We start from the raw sequence: 25,365 nt of genomic DNA on the forward strand, positions 1-25,365 counted from the left end.
AAAATTATAACTTGAAAAGAACTTTACAAGAACAGTGCACATTTTTTAATCTGGACTTCAATGCATGGAAATAATTCCTTGTTGTAAGTTTGAGTTAGTTTGGCCAGTTTTTCTACGTTTGTTTGTTATAGATGTAAGGGATGATATCAGCCTACTTCCTTGATGGGTTTGGTGCATGCCAAATTTTATCAGTTTGATAACAAGCTAGTTACATCATAAATTTGTACTACAATTAGTTACATGTAATTAAGATTGTTGGTCAGTTCATTAAGGGATTAATTACTGCTGGGAACAGTATATCTAACAATATATATGTTCCTGATTACTGGTATTGTACCATAATTCTGTGAGTACAGAAAATATTTATGTATTTTTATTTTATTATCTTTAGTATACAGATGGTTATTAAAATATCAACTATATCAGTTTAGCTGTTTAGTATACAGATATGAATACATTTGTTTTTAATTCTTATATTTTTCTATGCACTGCTTTATACTTTTGATCATTTTATTTTCCATGACCGTAGCTATTTTTTCTCTCACTTATTTATGTGGGATATTTTGCTCGGAGAATTTTCTTGTGTTTTTAAACTTTCTAACAGGAATTTCGTCAACATATTTGGTGAGAAAGAACAATTTTGTACAAACACAATATTTTCACCTACCACGATAAGAAATACAACTTTAAATTTAATAGATCGTCAACACAAAAAATTGTCAATGTGTAAAGTAATGAGTAGTGAACTGTTTTAATCCACCCGTTAAACTGTCTATTCAAAATGAACTGTGATAAAAGTGTAAACAATAAACCAGACTTAATATACACTGAATTACAACCCTGTTCTCTACAATGCAGTCAAAATACGTATATACAAAATATACAAAATAACTTTGATACGGAAGTTACATCAAACAGCTCACAAGACATCGTCAGACAATTCCTTGGTTCTCAAAGCGATCATATGGCAAACCCGTTTAATTATACACTGTCTACCAATATGGGTAACCAAGATCCTGATCCAACGAACTTAGTATTACAGAGCATTGAAGATCAATGTAATGGCCTACCCAAAGATGCTTTTGTTACCCGATTGGTTCAATTTTGTGACAATGATGCAATAGCTCTAGAGCAACTACGATTACAATATTTTGTCATAGCAAAGCAAAGACCGGACTTTCCGTTTGCATCAGCAATTTTGAAAAAACGCATGCAGCCAAAAACAAAGAAAGGCGAGCCATTGGTAAATAAACTTGGTCGTGATTGCTTTTCCCTCCGTCTTGCAACTAAAGGCGAATTTTGCGATGATTTAAAAGAAGCTCTAAGTATTAAACAATCTATAAGGGACACTCCTTGTGTGGATGACTTCATCACATCTACCCCGCAACTGTTTGTAGATAGTTCCCTTCGGGACACTTTGATACATGTCGAGAGTTCAATTATTGAGTTAAAGATTGCACATGAGAATGATAAGTCTGCTTTACTGTGTAAAATTGAGAATTTACAAAAGCAAAATGTAAAACTTAATGATGATTTCAATAAGCAAAAGGAACGCATGAATAACATTCAAAATCAACTAAATTTAGCTAGAACTGCAAATAATAAACTAAATGATAGTTTAGCATGTGTTAAATCGGAACTTAAAGGTGTGTCACAAAAGCAAGTAGATTTAGCTAGCGAGATCTCGAAAACCAATGAAACAATGCGATCAGCAAACAACAAAATAAAGCTTAAGGAAATCGAACTTGTTATTGAAAACAACACAACGGCTATTTCGAAATGCGAAACTAGAATCTCTAAAGTATCTGTTGTAGCAAATGAAACAAAAACCCGTTTAAATTCTGAAGCAGCACGCATCACAAACATAAGTGATATCCGCTCGACTGGAATTTGTAGTTTAAAGAGTAAGGTGCTTCTTTTAAGTGATCAAGTAAAGGACGTCAATACCGCTATAGAGGATTTTCAGACAAAAGTTAATTCATCTATGACATCCACTAGTGAATTACGAAGACGCGTTGTTAATGTCGAGAGGAACTTCCAAGCAAGTAAACGTGAAGTAATGACTTATGCAGCTGCCGCAGTTCAGACAGCAGATAAATCTGTATATGTTGTACCATTAGATTCTCCGATTAGGTCCGAGACACCTCGCGTTTCAACAGCATGTCCGATATTACCTGCACACGACCGAATTCATGTATCTCAAAAGATGATACCTAAAACGGATAATTATCAAGTTAGTAACATGTCAACTTTACCCAAGAAAATCGTCGAATCAACAAACATTCAAGCAAATGATACAAACAGTATTTCGGTACATTTTCCGAGATCAGTATGTTACCCTAAAACCTCGGATTTTAAAGGTTTCACTCGCAAAAGCAGACGTGTAAGTCGATTTTATATCGGCGGAATCGATAAATCTTGTAGTTCTGAAAATGCTATGCGATATTTTCTTTCCGAGCGGAATATACGAGTGACATTTTTAAGATATTTCAATAGACCATCAAAACGTACAGCCGCCGCTCAACTCAATATTGTAGCAGATGATGAACATCTGATAACTCATCCAGAATTTTGGCCCCAAGGTATTTACATGAAACCATGGTTACCATGGGAACAATTTGCCAGTGAACATTCTATAAACCCTTCATAATGACTGTTGCTAGACAAAAACTTAATTTAATATGTTGGAATTGTAGAGGTGTTTTTTCGTGTATACCGTTCTTAGCTGAATGTCTTAGGATGTATAATGTAAATGTATGCGCCTTATCTGAACATTGGCTACGTACTTATCAGTTACATGTCCTCGATTCGATTGATAAGAATTATATCTCCATTGCAAAAGGGACTGATGAACGTAATCCTGAAATACTTACCTGCAAAGGACGCTCCGGAGTAGCATTTCTCATATCAAAAGACATTTATCCGTTTACATCTTTAATTGAGGTTAACAGCGACAGAATTATCGGTATTGAAGTAAATATACCAAACAGTGAAAAATATTATGTGTTCTCTTTATACTTACCTGCAGTAACTCAACCGTACGAGTATTTCCGTGACGAAGTAGATTTGCTGTTCGAATTGTCGTCCGTCTATGAAGAATTTGGTTCTGTGATTTTAATGGGGGACTTCAATTCGAAAATTGGCGGTCCTAGGTGTAAAATAAAAAACGACGAAAGAAGTAAACTTTGTAAAACTTTGATGTCAACTCACAATCTTTGTTCAGTAAATATGGAATTAATGTGTAAAGGACCTGTCAACACGTTCCAATCTTACGAAGGTGGTCCTTCGACTTGTATTGATCACATCTTAATTAACCGTACAAAATTGCAACACGTTAAACAAGCTAAGGTAATTGACAATCATTCATTCAGCACGTCCGATCATCACCCAATATTATGTACCTTAGAAATGGAAGCTCATCTTCATAATCCACAAGAGACCAGTGACCCAACTGTATCTTGGGAACGCGCACGAAGTACAAACTGTATAGAGGATTACACTTTTGCAGTTTCAACAAATCTTTGGACGGTAAAATTTCCAAATAAAGCCCTACCCGATGTGATCGAATCATACTATTCTTGCATAGTCAGTGCTATAAAGAAAGCCGAAAAAGACACTTTACCATATAAAAAGTTCAATCGCCACTCGAAACCGTATTGGAATCCCAACCTTACAGTTTTACGAGACTCGATGCGTAGTATTCGGAATGAATGGATAAACAATTGTCACTGTCATGATGCAAACTGTGAGTTTTTTCAAAAATACAAGTCTGAAAAAAGGGAATTTCGTACAGTTTTAAGAAAAGCATTTGATGAATATGAAAGTAATTTAGCAAAAACTATCGAAAGTAACCTTGATATTGATCAGAAAACGGTTTGGACGATCATAAATAATCGAAAAAAGAAATCAACTGCTTGTAGTGCGTTAGTGAAAGATGGTGTGACTTATACCGATCCTAAAAAGATCAATGATATCTGGCTGTCTCATTTCCAAGATGTATTTTCTCCGTCGACATATACCGACCCGAAGCGTGAAACCGAAATTGCAGAAAAACTGTCATCTATTCGCAAACATGTCAACCGGGATCAGAACAACATTACATTTAAATTATCAGATGTAAATGAAATTTGTTCAAAACTAAAGAACAACAAAGCTTGTGGCCATGACGGATTATTTTATGAGCACATACGATATGGTGGTAAATTACTTATAAAACACTTACATCACCTTTTCAACTTGTGTATCAAATGTGCGTACATTCCGAACGACTGGAGAAAGAGTATGATTATACTTCTTTATAAAGGTGGTAACAAGCCAAAAACAGATACAAACTCATACAGAGGCATCTCGTTAGTGCCTAGTATCACAAAGGTCTTCGAGAAGATGGTTGATCTGCTACTTACCTTATTGCGTACTGACTTTCCGAATGTCCAACAGGTAGCTTACCAAAAACTCCTGTCTAGCTTAAATGCTTCATTCAACCTTAATGAAGTAACTATTCATCACATAGAAAAGAACGGAACAGTTATAATTATTTTATTGGACAGCACTAAAGCATTCGACACAGTACCTCCTGATGGACTACGTATTAAACTTTTTGAATATGGTGCGACCGGAAAATTATGGTTACTATTAGATAACATGTACACAGATTTATCAAGTGCTATTCTATCTGGTGGAAAACTTTCGACATGGTTTAAACTGAACCGTGGTGTGCGTCAAGGCAGTGCTTTATCTGCTAAGTTATATCTGATCTTTATTAACGATTTGATAAATGAACTTGAATCTAGCAACAAAGGAGCATTCTTATATGACATTAATAGTAGTTCTCCTGTTCAGGCTGATGACATTTCGCTTATTGCCACAAATCACGAGTCCGCCCAAGAAATGGTATCAATATGTGAACAATACAGCGAATCATGGAGCTTCTCGTTTTCACCCGCGAAAAGCAAACTTCTTCAATTCGGCAAAAAACTAATAGGACAAGATATATTCCTATACAACGAACCTATTGTACCAGTTAAAAGCGCAACACATGTTGGGATTTCACTGGACACTTCGATGAAAACCATGGATCGTACATTAAAAGCGTGTCGAACCTTAAGAGCAACCACTGCGTCCGTGATTCGCTCCGGTATTCATCCTGCTGTACTCAACCCTATAGTGTGTGCAAAGATTATTCGCCAAGTATGCTACCCAAAAGCTCTTTACGGATGCGAGATCTGGGGCAAGCTGCCTAAAACAGAAACACTTATGCTAGAACGAACGCATCGCTATGTATGCAAGTTCATTCAGGGATTGCCTAGACGTACAAGAACTGATATGTGCCTTTCTCTTATTGGTTGGTTTAACCTAGACAGTTTTATTAATGAACGTAAGTTATTGTTCTTCGGACGAATTTGTAATTTACCACAAACAGCAATTTCATTCCGTATTCTCGTACGTAGACTTTTCGAACTAAAGTATTATAATCAACAGAACATCAATTGTGCATCAGATTTTTCAAAGGACTGTGTAGATTTACTCTACAAATACCATTTATCGAACTATTTAACAAAGTTTATGACTAGCGGAACTTTTCCGTCTCAGCGTATATGGAAACGAATAGTTCACAGATCTATTTTTGAATATGAACTAAAGGAATGGCAGCAACGTATAAATATAGATAGTGACTTTAACATATTCAAGAAGATACATAAAATATTCCAGCCTCATCCTGCATGGACTGTTGCATTAGATTTTCCATATTTGCGTAAACAGGCAAATTATATAGTTTCCCTGTGTTGTTTGGTCCACAATACGAAAAGTGATATTATTTTATGTGATAAATGTGGTAAACTTTTCACCGACCCGTGTATTCACGCAATTTCGTCGTGTGACTACCTATCTGACATTCGGGATGAATTCTGGTGCGAGTTACTATGTATAAACCCAATAACTTTTAGTGCTTTTCTTGGTTCCTTAGCTGATGAAGATTTCTGTTATATTTTACTGTCATGCGAAACAGAATTTGAACTAGACTGTGAGCAGAAAAAACGTTTTCAATTTTTATGCGTCACATACGTTTACAAATTTTGCAAAACATTTTCTCATTCCTAAATAACAATGTGAAATAAGGTTAAAGTAATTTCTCTTTTTTTTTTTTGTGTGTGTGTTTATCAGTTCAAACTTTATTTATATTGTGTTATTCATTAATATTGTATTCGTATCACTATCTCTCCTAAGGGAGGCTAATAAAGATATATATATATCTCTATTAATATGTCTGCTAGCTAAGAACCAAAACGTATTTTGTTAAATTGTTATTTCTAGACTGAGATGTATTGTTATTTGTTAACTCTAAGTATTAACTCTTTAAGATGAAGATCAATTGTCTTTTCCAGCCTATACCCAAAAATTTTAAACAGGGCGAAGGTTCTGGCACAAATTTGTTTTCATTTAGGGAGTGCATTGCTCCAAACAATGCAATTCTTGTAAGTTTTTGTAATATTTCTGTGACAAAAAGGGGATGCAGTCACCCAACCCTCACACCAGGGTGCACGTCTGCATCAGTTTTCTTTTACATTGAGTTGGCAATAGTTCAGATGGTTTAACCTAAAATGATGAAAGGAGACACATCATATGAAGATGATTTGATTACTCGTGTTATGGATTTTTACTTCCTGTGTAAATCTGTGATGATTATAGGATAAGTCTGTTTATATTACGCTCCTATATCCTCTTTTGTGGTTTACAGGTTAAATATGAGTTTTTGTTCCTATATGCTTTTTGTGCATTTAACTTACCAATAAACATTATATTCAAAGCACAATTATATATTTATGTCTTTGTACTGAGTAGAAAGATCAAAAGCTACTATAAACAAATTTTATCTGATATATATACAGAATTTATTTGTAATACAAAAGTCATAGAAATCAGGCTTCATACATGTTGTACATAGTTTTTGATATTTCTAAATCTAATATTTATTTTATTGAATTGATAAACTATTTTTCTTCCAGATTTTGAATGTTTTTTTTTGTGCATTATTTGATTTTATTGTCGTTGTGATTAAAGCTCCACCTGTTAAAATTTCTACTATCCAAAAATAGAGACGATAAATTAAATTTTTTCAATTTCAATAATTATTGAAAAGAAATATCTGTGAAATAATAATATAAGAAAACCATCTGCCTTCATCTAAATCAAAGAAATATCCAAAGGGAAGACAAAAAATTTAAATGGTTAAGTGTTGAAGTGATGGTCAGATGTTTTGAGTAGCTCCTTGAGGACAAACCTGATGTAATAGTATTAGATAAGTAGATAATGATGATAATAATCTGTTTATGTCTTTTGATGTAACAAGTACCCTTAATCTATAACACACTTCTAGTATCAAATTAATGTCCCCCAGCCCCTTTATTTGAATGTGACTACCTTTAAGGAAGGTGTCACTCCATATAAAGGTGACATTTTGATAGATTACGTTTATGTAATGATTTCCCACCTGTTTTAATGATTCAGATAAATCTACTCTATAATGTATCATATTAACATCCCTTCAACCTTCTGGTTCAGGTACCATTAACTTCTTAATTATACCCCTTCTCTAGGAGTAAGAATAAGAATATTTATTGAATCCAATTAAAGGGCCCGTTTCCGAGCATATACATATATATATAGTATTAATTATACAGTAATTTTTTAGATATATTACCTTAAAAATAAATGATTAAATAACTATACTCCATACCAGATGGTTGTTTGAAAATAAATAAAATAGAATATTAACCCTCTCTAATACATAAAAATAAATAAACTACTGTAACATCACTACTACATGTATATTTAGTTAGTTACCGGAATGCAAATTTAGGAGTTTAGGCTATATTGTAATCATCTTCACTGTCTGTCTGTTAGTTCTGTCACGAAATAGAAGTTCCTTCATAATATTAGTTCCAAATGGAAAAAATATTCTGGAATATTATTTCCACTGGAATAAATATTACAGTATATGTTCCTAACGGAATAAATGGTATAGAATATTTGTTCCATCACACTTTTCTCAGGAACTACGGAAGAGAATGACTTCCATACATAAAACTTGTGTGGACTTTTCAAAATTGTCTGACACCTTCTTCCTGTTTTCCAATACTTTCCAATAACTAGTGGAAGTATGCTTAGTATTAAAACTCTTGCATTATTGTTGGTTTATCTTTACTTCTGCCATGTTTAAACTTATGTCAGATTTGTAATTTTGGATTGGCTTGATGAATATTTAATGGGAGGGTCTTAATATGGGCAATTAATTTATATATTTATATTCTTGTGTACAGAATACTTACTTGTAATACATTTCGATAGAATATATGTATTGGACATTCTCCATAGTGAAAGTTTTGTAATATTCAAGGAATATTTGTATTGTATTTTTTTACATGTCAACATCAATGATTGATTTTATTGTTGCAAATTGAATTTCGTGACTGTAATATCTGATATTAATGTCAGTAAGTTTTAAAATAACTGTTACAGACATTAGTTATCCCTATATAAATGCAATTGCTAAATCAATATAAGAATAAGGAGAGTTCTGACTGCCTATGAGACAACTATTCAGAGACATAAACTACTAAAGGGCACTGTACAGACTTCAACAATGAGCAAACTCATACCGTATCATATCGTCAGCTTTTAAATGGCTCCAATAGAATGTGAAATAATTCAAAAGAGAATACCAATGCCCTTATGACAAAACAATTTACAAAAACAAAATATGTCAGACAGTAACAAATGACAACCTGGCTCCTAACTTTAGACAGGCGCTTAAAGAATTTGTCATGGTTAAACATGTTTGTGAGCCTGTTAAACAATTTTTTTTATAAACTTAAATGTCATCTGGGAATCACAGAGCATTCTTCCATCATGTAAATGGCTCAACAGAATTCAACCAAATTTACACGAGATTCTTCTATAGTGTCGACAACAGCTTGTTAAATAACTTTTTAAAAAGTAGAATACGATTCCACAACCCTCAAAATATAAGATGTTTTTCAAGTTAAATTGCTATTACACATGTTATGAGATAAGAATTTTGACTGCTTATGAAAAGTATAACCACACACAAATAATTAAATTTATCAAGAGAGAAACAAATTCTCACATTACATTTCATTGACAGAAAAGGTCAACAGTAATGGTATAATCAGCTATTTTTATCAAACAGATGTTAAAAAGGTCTCAGAAAAAATGTAAACATGATGTTACTGGTATCAAATATTTGTCACCTATTTTGTGATGCAAACAATTCCACAGATCAGTAATGAAACATTTTGAAAGGACCCAGTGAAACACCATATCGAAAAATACTTTTAAAAATACTTTGTAAAGATGACATATTCTGTTCTGTGCTTTATAATAATGGAGATTTACTAGATATACCATGAATTTGTTTAATCTGATCTGTCTTTCTGCAGCAATACATAGTGATTTTTTCTTTCCTTTTGCATCTTCTTCTGCTTTGTTTGTGTCACACTTTTTTTAATTTGATACTTCTTGAGAATGGCTTGACAGAATTCCAGGAAACTTGTACAGACTCATCGATAGTGTCAAAATGTGCTTTTGCACCTGCTATTTTGATTATTTATCTGACTGATTTTTGTGGTTTCCAAAACCAAAACAAGGTCTTGCATAGTCACATCTGCTGATACTGGCTTGTTAATCCGCAATTGTTTGAAAATAGCACAAACAGAGTTCCACTTAACTTTCACATATCCTTCTACAGGACATGAAGATGTCCTGGTGATATTTTAATTTTCCATCTGACATTATTTGCAGTTAATATTGAGATAAACTCTGGAGTTAAAATATTTTAGACATCAATGAATTTCAAATCTTTATGGCATTTTATGGAAATTGGACATAAGCCTCTTCATGATTAAGAGATAACACACTGAGCAATTTAATTTTAAGTGTACATTTTTCTGTATTTTGCTGATAAATGGACTTGGTTTTTGACAGTCAACATTACACTTTTATACTAACAGTGACAATTGCAGGCAAGATGCCAGGTTTCGTGGAACCCTTTACATATTATTTATTATGTAATATTCTGAGTACTTATTTTCATTCCAGTGTTTGAAGAGATAAAATAGTTTAGGTCAAGAACCCATAAATGGGCAAGGCATCAGAATTTTTGTATGCTTTTTGCATTTAGAGATTATAACTGAAAATAGAAAAAGAATAATGCATCTAACTGATTTTACTTGTACATATGCACTGCATAGGGCTAGATACTTGTAAAATGCCCAGAAAAGTTTTTAGGAATTGTTGATCTGTTTTGTAAAATGATACAGCTCAAGGGACCTCTTGTTTTGTGAAAAATCCTAGTTAAGGAAAAAGAAATTGAAGGTGCCTTCTGAAGTTTAAAACTTTCCTGTTTTTCATGCTACATTGTGTTATTTTACTCAAAAGTATGAAAGATGAAATATCAAAGGATGTCTATGTAGATGTCAACATCCTTTGAACAGATTGAACAACCCACTCTATTTGATATGCAAGTATTTATTACAGTTAATTTAACTTTATAAATTCCCAATGACATGTTTAAAATAAGATCCTGTAATTATATTAGGACTAATCTACATTAATTAATTTCTGCCTAAGTGAGATTTGAATTTTCTATAAATCAATTTTCCCAGGATTAGGGTTTTCGTCTGTTGTGTGGATTAACATATAGTATGTATATTTGATGCATCAGCATGTGCATATTTGTCCCATAACACTCTAATGATGACCTTAAACACATAATTACATTGTCCTATTGTATGGAGGTCACCGAGAGCAAGGCTATTTGGCTTTAATGGAAAAATGTATTATCATGAATTATAATAAATTTGTGAAATTTTCTACATGTGATGTTAGATATGAGGTCTAGAATTACGCCTCATTTCATGTTAAACATTACATACCATGGTATTAACAAATCTGCCAGAAAATACCATTGTAAACTTTTACAGACTTCATTGTTGCTAGGATAAAGTTGATGTTTTGCACATAATATAAATGTATTTTTGAGCTCCTCATTATAGAAATGCATTATTATTATCTCTGCTGATGCAGTGGAATTTAGGGCAAATGAAACATGTATAAATTTTCATTGTGCTATGTTGTTATTGCTGATATTAAATACATATTTTGTGGTTTGAAATCTTTAAATCAAAATATCAACCAGTTCATGAGTGCTGACACCTGTTCATATTTTTGTTTCTTTATTTTAAGAACTACACTACTGTTCTTTCCAAGAAGTCACAAGTTAAAAAAATGGACCACCCACTTCTATATATATATATATATATAATGATGTTTTGTTTCAAATTCAGCCAAATTATTTATTTTTCATTATTTCCCTTTTATTATAGTAAAAAAATAGTTTGTAATTTCCGGACAAACATATTTTGTTGTAAATATGTAACTGATTATGCACTGTATTCCCCTTTTGACTGACTTTTAATATATATTTACATTATTATTTTTTTCAATAAAACTTGATACAATCTAATAACTTCATAGTTTATTAAGATTGTGTCAAATATCAATGACGAGTCATTAAAAATTGATAATGGAAACTTGAACCCAGGCATAGGACACTTTTTATAGGATTGCCACCCTTTTAAAATTTAGATGTCTTTAAATTTGGCTCGTTATTGTGTTTCCCTCATGGTTTTAGAATATAACCTTAAAACAGTCTCAAAAGCAGTCATTTGGTCCAGACAATATTTAAATTTTTGGTCCATTTTTACAAAGTCAAATTTAAAGTTGGACATTTAACTGCTGTTTACATTGACAATCATTCATAATTGTTAGTAATTATTTAATAAATGAAAAATGAGTAAGGAAAAATACAATATAATAGTATGAAAGATAAATAGTTTCAGGACTTGAATTTTAACCTTACTATATATATTTGCATAAACATGTTATATATTAAAAATATACTATCATGACTATTGTATGTGAATAAGTAAGCTTTAAAGTTGTTTCGAGCATTTGTAAGATTCCTAATCATAAAAAGAATCTTTTTGGATTCCTGCAATCAGAATTTCAGAAAATTGATTAATATGAATACAAAATTGCATTTTTTAAATAATTTTAATACTTATAAAACAGACTGATCAGTGTATTATATTTTTTTACAGGAAAGGGAAGTGAGTACAGAAAATCAAATTTAATTCTCAAGAGGATATTACTTATGTATATAGATATATAAAGATATATATAAAAAAATATATAATATTGAGGACAAGGATATAGATATTAATCATGTTTTGAAGTATGAGGAAGACACGACTTCCATTGGATATACTATGATGACATAGGTAAGTAGAACATTATATCTTATTAGAAAATCCAGATTGTGGTCAATTAGTAATGTGTGGGAGGAGATGTAAATATGGTTGTGAAAAAAAGGGGGGGGGGGGGGTCAGTTTATTAGGGCCCCGCCAAATGGCGGGTCGCCCTACAGTGATCAGTCTGTCCGTCCGTCCGTAACAAACTGTGTCCGCTCTATATCTAGAGAACCGTTATTATTTTATACTTTATACTTGACATGTATATTAACCAACACCAGAGGGTGTGTCATGATGTTTGTACAATTTCCTAGGTCAAAGGTCAAGGTCAAAAACTTTGATTTCAGTTGACAACCCCATGTCCTATGGTAAAGATTGTGTCCGCTCTTTATCTTGAGAACCATTATGATTTCAAAGTTTATACTTGACATGTATGTTAACCAACACGAGAGGGTGTGTCATAATGTATGTACAACTTCCTAGGTCTAAGGTCAAGATCAAAAACTTCGGTTTCAGTTGACAACCCTATGTCCTATGGTAAAGATCGTGTCCGCTCTATATCTTGAGAACTGTTATGATTTCAAAGTTTATACTTGACCTGTATATTAACCAACACGAGAGGGTGTGTCATAATGTATGTACAACTTCCTAGGTCAAAGGTCAAGGTCAAAAACTTTGGTTTCAGTTGACAACCCTATGTCCTATGGTAAAGATCGTGTCTGTTCTATATCTTGAGAACTGTTATGATTTCAAAGTTTATACTTGACATGTATATTAACCAACACCAGAGGGTGTGTCATAATGTATGTACAACTTCCTAGGTCAAAGGTCAAGGTCAAAAACTTTGGTTTCAGTTGACAACCCTATGTCCTATGGTAAAGATCGTGTCCGTTCTTTATCTTGAGAACTGTTATGATTTCAAAGTTTATACTTGACATGTATATTAACCATCATCAGAGGGTGTGTCTTAATGTATGTACAACTTCTTAGGTCAAAGGTTAAGGTCAAAAACTTTGGTTTCATTTGACAACCTCATGTCCTATGGTAAAGATACAAAATTTTACCACACATTATTCACAGTGAGGCCCACAGAGATGGCTCCCATCTGAATGATGTCTAGTTATTTTATAGAAATAAAATGCCTTTTAGTTGCCTGAGAAAGAAAGAATCGTAAATCAAAATATTTTGTGATATTTAGATGTACAACTAGTCCTCCATTTAAAAACATCTATATGTAAAAGTCAAAGTCAGTTGTTGTAGCAAGATTGATTATCAAGAAATACAGGCAATACAGAACATATATGATGATGGATAGTTTTTTTAAATCTTTGTCAAATTTCAAAAGCAAAAGGAATAAAGAAGATGTATTAATAAATAAAAATGGCCAAATGACAAAAATACCATATTTAATGTAGTGTTGAAAAATAAAGCAAATAACCTGGATGTTATAAAAAAAAATTTTGGAAATCGAGCAGTCAAGAATTTTATTTAGAAATCAAAGCCTATTCCAATACACCACCTCTGGTCTGTGGGCTAACACATGTCATGCACTATGGTCTAGTCTTCAATGTGATGAAACACATAGCTAGTTTGATGGGTGACCTCATAGATGTGTATCTAGCAAAATAAAAATCTAGAGAAGTGATATGATTGCCATTGAGACAACTACCTATAGACCAAAGGACAAAGTCTTTTTTTATTCATTTCCCCTCTTTGAGGTAGTATGATTTTAGGGCCATATTTGATCATGGAGCAAACTACTATACTAAGGTAGTAAATGATATAAATAAACTTAACAGAAGTATTTTATTGGACATTGAGATTTTAGTATTATGGAATTTTGACATTTATGTTGGCCAAAATTAAGCTCATTTATACACACAGAATTCTTCAAACATGCTCAAATTTCTGTTTGAGTGGTGTTTTAATTTTATTTTATATTAATTTTTGGGATAATGTCATTTTTTATGAATAATCATACAAGAGGTTGATTTTTTTGGGGCATATTGCATATTTTTAGTAGAGAACACCTGAGTCCATAAACTGTAGCAGTTATATTAACCAGGTGTTATAATCTTCTTTCCACATTTAATAATTTTAAAATCATTGAAATTTTATGTTACTTTTACTGGGTCGTAAAATTGTTCAGCATATAAAATTTTAAAACTAAATATTAATAAATAATTATTTACATACTCTTAGTTAAATATTCATTAAATATGAGTAAATTTCACTTGTATAATGAATGTTGTTGAGTGACATTTTTTGTGGAGCCAACATATGATTTTCATTCAAACAATACTTACATTTATGTATACATATAAACTTTCATTATCATCTTAGTTTTGTATGGTTTATCATTTCAATTTTTTTACCAACTTTTAACAAAAATATGACAGTGAAATGATTTAAGAGGTAGATTTCAGATTACTGACACAATTTCACTAAAAATTGCACTCAACTAAACCGAATTCATTTACAAACTTGTCATCATATTTCAAAAAATATTATAAGATTATGAGAATTTTGCATGCAACAGTAGAGTTAGAACCAACTATGGGGTAATCTAACACACCCTTGTGGTATTTAATTATGGACTTGTTTTTAAACTTTGGCACTTATTGCCCTACAGGTGAGAAATTACATCACTTTAAACAGCTAATAATCATTTTGAGACTATACTTGTCAGATTTTTATCTACTTCCAATAAGATTTACTGAAATTTACAACATTAAATTTTCATGAAATATGGATTTTAATAATTTTCCTGATAAAAATTTAGAAATTCTGTGTTTTCTTTTCTGTAAACTCTTGTCAACCTTGACAGTTTCTTATAATGATATCAACAGCTATCATTTGAAAACCAAATGAAAAATTATGGGATATATATGTCTTTCACCTTTGAACCTTGGTTCCTGCTCTGATGTAAGACCTACTTTTCAGAACATAATTTTTGGCATCTTGTATTTTTTCATTGGCAAATGTATTTTTGGTGTGATGAGAAATATTTGATAACCTATGTATGGTTCTTTGACCTTGGGATGCAAGTTACTGTGACATTCATAGTCTGTCTTAACAGTCATACCAGTCATAGTGTTGGATGTGAGGTACTGGTACTTGTGTCTAAGACTTACTCTCCAAAGTTTGAAGTGATTGTTTCTATAATTACTAATGTCAAATGTCATGTAAGTGTTGACGTATACAGGAAGTGCAAGGTACTTGGTACTTAGTTAAAATTAGAAAGAATGGCATTTTTCTTATGACAGGAAGAACAAAAAGTATGGAAGCAAGTCTTCTTTTAAAATTTATGTATAGACAGAGTGCACTTGATTTGATCTTTATCTGGTGATAAAACGGTTCCTGTGGTGTCGGGATATAATTGTCGGTCACAATCTTCCTGACTAATTAAGGAATATTGTATATTGTTACAGAGGAACTAAGTACTTTCTATCTGCCATCTTGTCTCTTATGGTATGATACATGTACATGTATTGTCTGTAGACAATATTATTTCATTCTTCTTAACTCACTTGACCTTTTTTCCATGAATGACAACTTTTTCATGCGTAGGAAATGGGAAATGTGTAGGACATTTCATGTTTAACACATTACGATGGGAGAAAATTAGATATTCTATGCAAAGACTTAACTTGCTAAGGTATGTTGATTAATGTACACGTGTGCATGATGACATAGAAAATTATTGTTTTAATTTATAAGCTGTTCATTAAGTGCTTGTGGTTGGTATGTCCTACTGAAGGTGCAGAATTCCTAAGTGTGTTTTTGTTTTTTTTATACAGTGAAATAAGGTTATTAGTTTTCATCATACATTTCTAATCAATTTTCCAGAATTCAAAATTATTCCAGATTCAAATAATTCCTTGTTTAATAAGTTATTTTTGTTTATAATATAAAAATAAGGAGATGTGGTATGCTTGCCACCAAAGTTTAAATATAGTGGATGTAAGCAATTATAGTCAACTGTACGGCCTTCAACAATGAGAAAAACCCATACCATATGGTTGGTTATAAATGTACATTTTATAAGCAAAATTGCAATAGTTTTATTTTGATTTGATACAACTACTTGGTGAACTCTGAGTGGCAGAGGCTATCATCCACATGGTAGTCAGTTGTTCTCCTTTGGCATGCATTGCTGAAGATTTACAGCTTTGTAAGCTTCCGCAGTTAAAATAAACTATGTTGTAAACTCCTTTAAACACCGATGTATGTAAATTGTTTTTGGATATTTGTCGACTGTTTTGGTTGTACAGCTCCCCCTGTATTTGTCCAACTATGGCTGTCAAAACTTTTTAAAAAGTTTTTTTTAGCAGTCCTTGTGAATTTTAATACAGAAATGTGCATACTTCAGCAAAATTAAGAACATTCTAATTTTAATTTGAAATGAACCAAACAAACATGATATATAGAATTAATTTTGTGTAAACCCATTAGGTACTTTAACATCCTTGGCTTTCAAATCTTTAAGTTATACATGTTTTTGATGAAAGTAAATCTATAAAAGTGATTTGTATGCAGTAAATTTATTATGTGTTATTTAAGTTTGCAGCATTTTATTCTGTAAGTTTGCTTGTTGATTTTCTGTTCTGCTTTAATTTTGTATTATAATAGAAAAAAAAAACATATATATAGTCCATATGGGTCAGTCCATTCACACAGTGCTTTAGTGGTATAGCAGGGAAAACATATAATAAACTTTTAATATGCATTGTTTTGACATGCTGAAACTTTTGGTATTTTAGTAATTTGTACTCTGAAATGAGAAACATCTAATGATGATTTAAATAAAAGAAAGTTTATGTTCTAAAACACGATTGCTTAAAGATTAATTTTCATCATTCCAGGTTAAACAAGACAGAAAAAGAAAGATAATTTAGAAAAGATCAGTAACGATGGCACCAAAGATATTCCAAGAATTCTCCAATTGGAAGCTGAATCTGTACCTAGCTCTACTACTCACTTTAGAGACGGTTCTTACTTATGATCTCAGGGATAGCATAGCTTGTGCTTCATTTTATAAAGATGGTAAGTAAGGATTACCTGATCTCAGGGATAGCATAGCTTGTGCTTCATTTTATAAAGATGGTAAGTAAGGATTACCTGATCTCAGGGATAGCATAGCTTGTGCTTCCTTTTCCAAAAAGGATCAGTAAGGGTTATCTGATCTCTAGGACATAATATAGATAAAAACACTAGCAATTTTGATATACTGGGTATATATGAATTAAATTTAAAGCAGAAAGATTTTGTTGAAGGAATAAAATAAGTTATATATTTTTTTGGGGTTAAACATTGAATATTTACCATGAACATTTATCTTGATAGGAAATACAGGTGGCTTTCCATTCAATGATTACTAACATGTATATCTGTCATGATTGATTTGATTTGATGTTTTCAAAATGTAAATCATCATGAAAAATCTATTATTATATCTTAAAAGGTATGCCTTAAAACAGGTGTCTTGAGGAACAGGTTTACCATGTTTACTGATTGACTGAAATTTTGTATTTTGATAATTTGATATAATCTTGTAAAAGCAGAAAAAAAAAGACTTATTGATGTCTTAATTCTAATTAAATACTTGCTGAGCAAAGCATATTAACCCAAGTGCATACTGTTGAGTTTGAATGTGAACTTAATTATATCATGTTGGCTTCTTGAAAGATAAGAATCACCAGAAGCATGGCTATTTCTAAAGAAAAAAAAATTCTAACAAATGTAATGGCAGAAAACAGTCACCACACACAACCTCATGTTTCTTTGTTGGACTTCATGATTGGCTGAAAGGTTAGATTGTCTCTTTTAAAACATAGTTAATTGTCAGAATTAAGTAACCTGGTATGGTATCAGGCCCATAGCCAGGAATGTCTCTGTTGGGGGTTGTTTGGAGGGTCATCAAGCTTTAATACTGTGGATTTATTATTTTTCAATACCATTATATCAATTCCAATTTTTCGTGGATATCATGGGTATAACCGTATAGGTGAACCATGAACAAAGTACATATTTGTATAGGCTTGTATGCAGACTTTGGCGACACCACAATATCAAATATCCATGAAAATACAATTTTTCCTTAATCCAAGAAAAATTGGTACTCACAAATATAAATGTATCCCCAGTAGTCGAACTTTTGAATCTCTACTTTAATAGTCTTGTAGTATGGCTTTGCTCATTGACCTATAGTTGTTCATTTCTGTGTCATTTGGTCTCTTGTGAAGAGTTGTCTCATTGGCAATCATACCACATCTTCTTTTTTATATTTACTATTATTCTTTGCTTTCAGAGGGGGGTTAGTCCTTCGAATTCCGCTCTGCTAGGTGTATGTCATTACTAATTGAACTTTGTCACAGTCATCTGTGAAATGGTTATCTCTAAAATCATCCTGTATTTCAGATGTTACATGTAACTTAGAAGACTGCTTATAAGCCATGGGGGTTTAGGTTTTCTGAGTTGCTTTGCAATCTAGATTGAGTTAAGTTATACAAGAAATTTATTTTGTTAGCAATTTGTTGACGGTTAAAAAAAATAATGAAAATATTGTGTGTCTGTATTTTTTAGTGATAGTATTCTTTGATGTTCTGATTAGAAATTATGTAACAGTGTTCCCAGGGGGAAAAAACTTCTAATAGCGCAAACAGTTTTATCCACTTCTGATGACATGAAGTGCAGACACAGTTAACACGATGTTTAGTTATTGGCAAAATGCATTATAATAACAGTAACGATTTGACTAAAGTGAAGTCATGGGGGTTTTCTCAGGATGAAATGTTTTTTTTAATTTGTAAGTATGAAATATGCTTGTGAACTCTGAAGACTATTTACTGTGACAGTGTTATCCAATAAGACTTTATCCTTGCTGATAATGATGAAATGATACTATAAAAAATGCCATGAAATGAGGTATTCTGATGCAATTTTTAGAATCTGACATTGTTAGCATTCTATGTCAATGTTAGCAAAATAGTTTTAGCAATCATTGCACTGTTTATCCTGACTGTCAAGGGGATATGAGTTAAAGCTAAAGGACCTAGATACCAACTTTTGGGTTCAGCAAAATTATTTTACTTGGGAAATTGTCAGGCTCTTTCTAATATATTTATACAGGTATATAAAAAGATTGATATTTTGAATAACAAAAATTTAGCAATTTTTATTTTTTTCCATGATGAACAATTTAAGATAGAAAATAAATTGGTTAAGAATGATTGTATGAGAATTCAAGTAACATATTGTTTCTTGTTTTAAAACATTTCTAGTGCGCCTTAGATCACCCCTGTTATTGTTGCGGCTTGTATTGCTCAGTCTTTAAATTTCTATGTTGTGTTTTGCAGACATTTTTGTCTTTTTGGTCTACTTTTGTAAATGTCATCTCTGAACTAAAATGTCTGCCATTATATGGTACAAGGTATAACATCAATCATGACAGACACAACAGACACGGCTTTATAGGTCTGCACAATTATTTACATATTTGTCTGCATTTTTCTTGAAATTGACATTATTGGTGTTAATCTGAGCTTTGATGTTCCATATTACATGCAGATAAAGATAGATTATATCAAGTTATTATATTTAATACTACTGGAGAAAATGTTTTTGTAACATAAAATCTGTCTTCAATTAACATATATGCTACTTCATATTATATAATACATGCTTTTGTCATGAAGACACATTTTTGTCACAAGCCAAGAGAATTGCGTCATATTATAAGACAGTTGCCATAGATAGCATGAATAATTGGCATATTCAAATAGGATCATGACTTTTTTGCAGCCTATGATTACTATGACTGATCTTTATACACAAGTAAATTGTGCAACAGAAATAAAGCATGTAATGTTGTAGGTGGATGCAATTTTCTTTGAAACTTTGCCAACAAGTCTCAGAATCTTATAAACTGCATTATGTTTCATTTTGTTCACGCAAATAAAAAAAAAATCAAAATCAAGTACAGTGAAACCTGGTTTAAGAGACCACTTAAATGAGATCAAAAAGTGGTCTCATAAGACCAGTTGGTTGTTCAAAACAGGTTCAGTGAAAATTATGCACTACTGAGGCACCTAAAATTAATGATCTTATAACAGGTTTTTGCTTAATAAAGGTGGTTTCTTAAGCAGTTTTGAGTGTAGTTCATTGATGGAAAGTTCATTTCTATTCTAAATTTAGGCAAGACTTCTATTCTAATGCAGAAATAAAAAATTTGCGATTTGAATTCTCCTTGGTGATAAAACATGAGATACCATCATGGGAAGATGAATTCTGATAATCATGTTGTTGATCCGAGACTCTTATCCTAGTTGTGACAAGTTTGTCAAAACAACAAGTTTTGTGTGTGTGTTATTGCATTATATAATTCTATTTTACCAATATTCTAATGACGATAATGAGAATCGCAGGCACCACATTTCTGTGTATTGTAAGCCAGACATTAACATCTGAAGACCAAAAAGCTAAAGTAACCAGTTCATTAAGTAAACTTCTATCAGATAATAAATTAACTCTGATTTACATAAAGAACTTGTTATGTAATTAGGTTATTTCTTTAAAGATAAGAGACAGCTCAAATGTTCTGAATCACAGTCAGAAATAAGTGGTTTCTGAACAAGTTACTGTTTTCAGCCAACACATTTCTACCCAGTGTACCAGTTTTTCAGACGAACCAAAGGAATACAATTTGAATTTTTTTGATAGATATCCTTACATAATTTTGTAGTGATACAAACATAAAATTGAAGCAACCATATTATTATTGTTTGAATGGTTTTGGTGATCATTCTGATTCACACAATTGAAATGAATTTCACATTCTCTAACTTTTTTCACACCAGGCACAATAATGGAAATTTTTGGCTTTAATCAGATTTTTTCAATATAATAAGTTAAATAGAAAAATGAATACAGAACTGATGACTTTTGATGATAACTTTTAAGTTGAGATAAAGAAAATCATATTATATTTACACATCTATATATGGAAGGTTTTAAGTTTTCATTTAAAAACAATGGAAGAATGTAGACTTTTGTTTAAGTTTTGCTAGACTTTGATTTGATTACCCAGTAGATATCATTGGTTATTCATTGTTAAGATTGTATGTCTTTGTACCATCAAAATACAGTACATATACATACCCAAAATCAATAGAAGACAAAGAGGGGAGTTGGCACATTAGATATCAGTTTCATCAGAAGATCTGATTGTAGAAAAAAATGTATGTTGTCATTTTCTCATAAATATGAAATATTTTCCCTAAGTAAAATTATGTTCAAATGGTAGGACTCCTAACCTTTTGTTATGAGTACCCTCTTTTATTTCATTAACACAAGTATAGTTGTAAATTCTGCTTCTACAATCCATAATGATTTATAATATCCAGAAGAAGAATATGCAGATGGACTATTGTTATATTAAATCATGACAACCTTTTTTTAAATTCCAAGTCAGAGGTCAAAGGGAAAGGTCAATCTGCAGGTCATAAGAAAAAGTATCATTTTGCTTGTATTTGGAAAGCGGTCTTCCTCAGACTTGGACAGTTGCTTACCAATGGTGATTACAAGAAACATACTTAACTTAAGGGTAGAGGTGAAGGTCACAGAATGACATATAAACAACTTTGTAGAATTTTGTAGAGCAGTATTCTGTATTTACTGGATAGTATACTTAGTTAATAAGATTTTTGAATAAGCTATGAGCGCTTCATAAAAAATTTTGAATGAAGTAGCTTACTTAGAAAAAAAGGAAAATTGCTTTAAAATAGAAATGCAGTTATTACCCTTTAGAAAGAAATAACTAATGTGGTCCATGAAAAAGGAAATAAATTACTTAAATAGTGTAAAAGGAAGAATAATTATTGTATATAATTAAATTACTATTTCAATTGCTAAAAGTCTAAAATATGTTGATTTCTATCTTAAAGAAGCATCCATAGCTGTCTAATCTTGAGGATAATGTATACATCTGAAAGATAAACTTTGCTACTGTTCTTTCTGTTGTTTGTAAAGTAACTGTGGGAATAGACACCATTATCTTGTTAAATCAAAGAAAAGGAAATAGTTTTCTTTGTACATGATATTACCATGGTTTCTCCATTCTGATTGTTGTAGGCAGTAGGTGGCTGCTACACAAATGAAGATCAGCACTTGTGTGTTACAAGAACTTTCAATAAAAAAAATTATTATTTTTTACATACTGTAAATTCAGAAATTATTGGGATGTTTTTATTATTGCGAAAAATAAAAACATGTTTATAATCGCTAAAATTTAAACTCGCATTTTGAAATTTTTTATATGAATTTAACAGGTTTTTGTCGAGCCTTCGACTTTAGTCGAAAAAGCAAGACATAGCGATCCTACATTCCGTCGGCGGCGGCGGCGTCCACAAATATTCACTCTGTGGTTAAAGTTTTTGAAATTTTAATAACTTTCTTAAACTATCCTGGATTTCTACCAAACTTGGACAGAAGCTTGTTTATGATCATAAGATAGTATCCAGAAGTAAATTTTGTAAAAATAAAATTCCATTTTTTCCGTATTTTACTTATAAATGGACTTAGTTTTTCTGCCATGAAATATTACATTCACTCTGTGGTTAAAGTTTTTAAAATTTTAATAACTTTCTTAAACTATCCTGGGTTTCTACCAAACTTGGACAGAAGCTTGTTTATGATCATAAGATAGTATCCAGAAGTAAATTTTGTAAAAAAAAAAAATCCATTTTTTCCTTATTTTACTTTTAAATGGACTTAGATTTTCTGCCAGGAAACAACACATTCACTCTGTGGTTAAAGTTTTTAAAATTTTAATAACTTTCTTATACTATTTTGGATTTGTACCAAACTTGGACAGAAGCTTGTTTATGATCAAATGCTAGTATCTAGAAGGAAATTTTGTTTTCTTCCAGTTAACATTACATTCAGTCTGCAGTTAAAGTTTTTAAACATTTATTAGATTCATAAACTATCCTGGATTTTTACCAAACTTGGACAGAAGCTTCTTACAATCAAAAGATAGTATCAAAAGGAATATTTTTATTGATTTACTTCCTCATTTTTGTTGAGCCTGCGATTAACAGAAAAAGTAGGCGAGACACTGGGTTCCGCGGAACCTTTACGAATTTTATTCTCAATATCGCAAAAATTAAAATCGCATTTTAGTCTAAAATGACAAAATCGCAATAATTTCTGAATTTACAGTAGTTAGATATTTGGTAGATGTACCTCTGACCATGCCCCAAATATGTAACTCTCTTTAGGCTGTTTAATCATTTCTTGAAATCTAAATTGTTACATTTATTGATACATTTATTTTGAGCAGGCAGTACATGATTGCTGCAATGCTCAACCATGATGATAAACTATTGCCCCTACTTATTCTCTGTTATATAACATGAAATTGTAATATTTAGAATTTATAAAATATGGTACTAAAATTTGTAACCCAACTCAAGTATTGAGCAGAAAATGATTTTATGCAAAGTTTATAAATCATTTTTGTCGAGCCTGCGACTTTTGTCGCAGAAAGCTCGACATAGGGATAGCGATCCGGCGGCGGCGGCGGCGGCGGCGTTAGCTAACTTCTTAAAAGCTTTATATTTTAGAAGATGGAAGACCTGGATGCTTCATACTTTGTATATGGATGCCTCATGTTACGAAGTTTCCGTCAGTCACATATCCAATGTCCTTGACCTCATTTTCATGGTTCAGTGACTACTTGAAAAAAAAGTTCAGATTTTTTGTAATGTTAAATTCTCTCTTATTATAAGTAATAGGATAACTATATTTGGTATGTGCGTACCTTGCAAGGTCCTCATGCCCGTCAGACAGTTTTCACTTGACCTCGACCTCATTTCATGGATCAGTGAACAAGGTTAAGTTTTGGTGGTCAAGTCCATATCTCAGATACTATAAGCAATAGGTCTAGTATATTCGGTGTATGGAAGGACTGTAAGGTGTACATGTCCAACTGGCAGGTGTCATCTGACCTTGACCTCATTTTCATGGTTCAGTGGTTATAGTTAAGTTTTTGTGTTTTGGTCTGTTTTTCTTATACCGTATGCAATGGGTCTACTATATTTGGTGTATGGAATGATTGTAAGGTGTACATGTCTAGCTGGCAGGTGTCATCTGACCTTGACCTCATTTTCATGGTTCAGTGGTCAAAGTTAAGTTTTTGAGTTTTGGTCTTTCTTTCTAATACTGCATGCAATAGGTCAGCTATATTTGGTGTATGGAATGATTGTAAGGTGTACATGTCTAGCTGGCAGGTGTCATCTTACCTTGACCTCATTTTCATGGTTCAGTGGTCAAAGTTAAGTTTTTGAGTTTTGGTCTTTTTTTCTTAAACTATAAGCAATAGGTCTATATTTGGTGTATGGAAATATTTTATGATCTATATGTCAGTCACGCAGGTTTTATTTGACCTTGACCTCATTTTCAAGGTTCATTGCTCAGTGTTAAGTTTTTGTGTTTTCATCTGTTTTTCTTAAACTATAAGCAATAGGTCAACTATATTTGTTGTATGGAAGAATTGTTAGCTGTACATGCCTGCCTAGCATGGTTCATCTGACCTTGACCTCATTTTCATGGTTCATTGGTCAATGTTTAGTTTACTTGGTTAATGTTAAGTTTATGTGACAGTTGTAATAAAGCTTTATATTTAGGACTATCAACATAATATCAATGATTAGTAAAGAAGGCGAGACATTTCAGCGTGTGCACTCTTGTTAATTTACTTTGCACAGTGGCAACCAGTACTTGCTCTTCATGAAAGGGAAGTAACTCCTATTCAAATACAATTTTTGAGTGAATTTGTCCTTCTTAAAAGGGAAGTAACTCCTATTCAAATATACTATTAGCATGAAATTGCTTTTCTTGAAAGGGAAGTAACTGCTATTCAAATATAATTTTAGGGTGAAGTTCTATTTTGAAAGGAAAGTAACTCCAATTCAAATATAGTGTAGATTCATCAAATGACTTTATAATAGAACTTAATATAGAGAAAATAACAAAC

The 25,365-nt window shown here is 31.9% G+C and overlaps 1 protein-coding gene across 4 annotated transcripts in view; it reads left to right on the forward strand.

Annotated features, from left to right (window-relative positions):
• LOC127736178 (semaphorin-2A-like) overlaps positions 1–25,365 on the forward strand; it is a 112,615-nt gene that overhangs the window by 40,814 nt on the left and 46,436 nt on the right. For 3 of the 4 annotated variants that reach the window (XM_052246749.1, XM_052246748.1, XM_052246751.1), the window contains 2 exons: positions 12,180–12,359; positions 17,195–17,375. In XM_052246749.1, the coding sequence (XP_052102709.1) occupies positions 17,243–17,375 (133 nt within the window). In that variant the 5' untranslated portion in view covers positions 12,180–12,359; positions 17,195–17,242. Of the gene's footprint in view, positions 1–190; positions 347–12,179; positions 12,360–17,194; positions 17,376–25,365 lie in introns of those variants that run through there. The other variant, XM_052246750.1, reaches the window with a different exon arrangement.

The sequence above is a fragment of the Mytilus californianus genome, unplaced genomic scaffold (genome assembly GCF_021869535.1).
Source record: "Mytilus californianus isolate M0D057914Y unplaced genomic scaffold, xbMytCali1.0.p SCAF_3, whole genome shotgun sequence".
In the NCBI taxonomy this organism is placed as follows: Eukaryota; Metazoa; Mollusca; class Bivalvia; order Mytilida; family Mytilidae; genus Mytilus; species Mytilus californianus.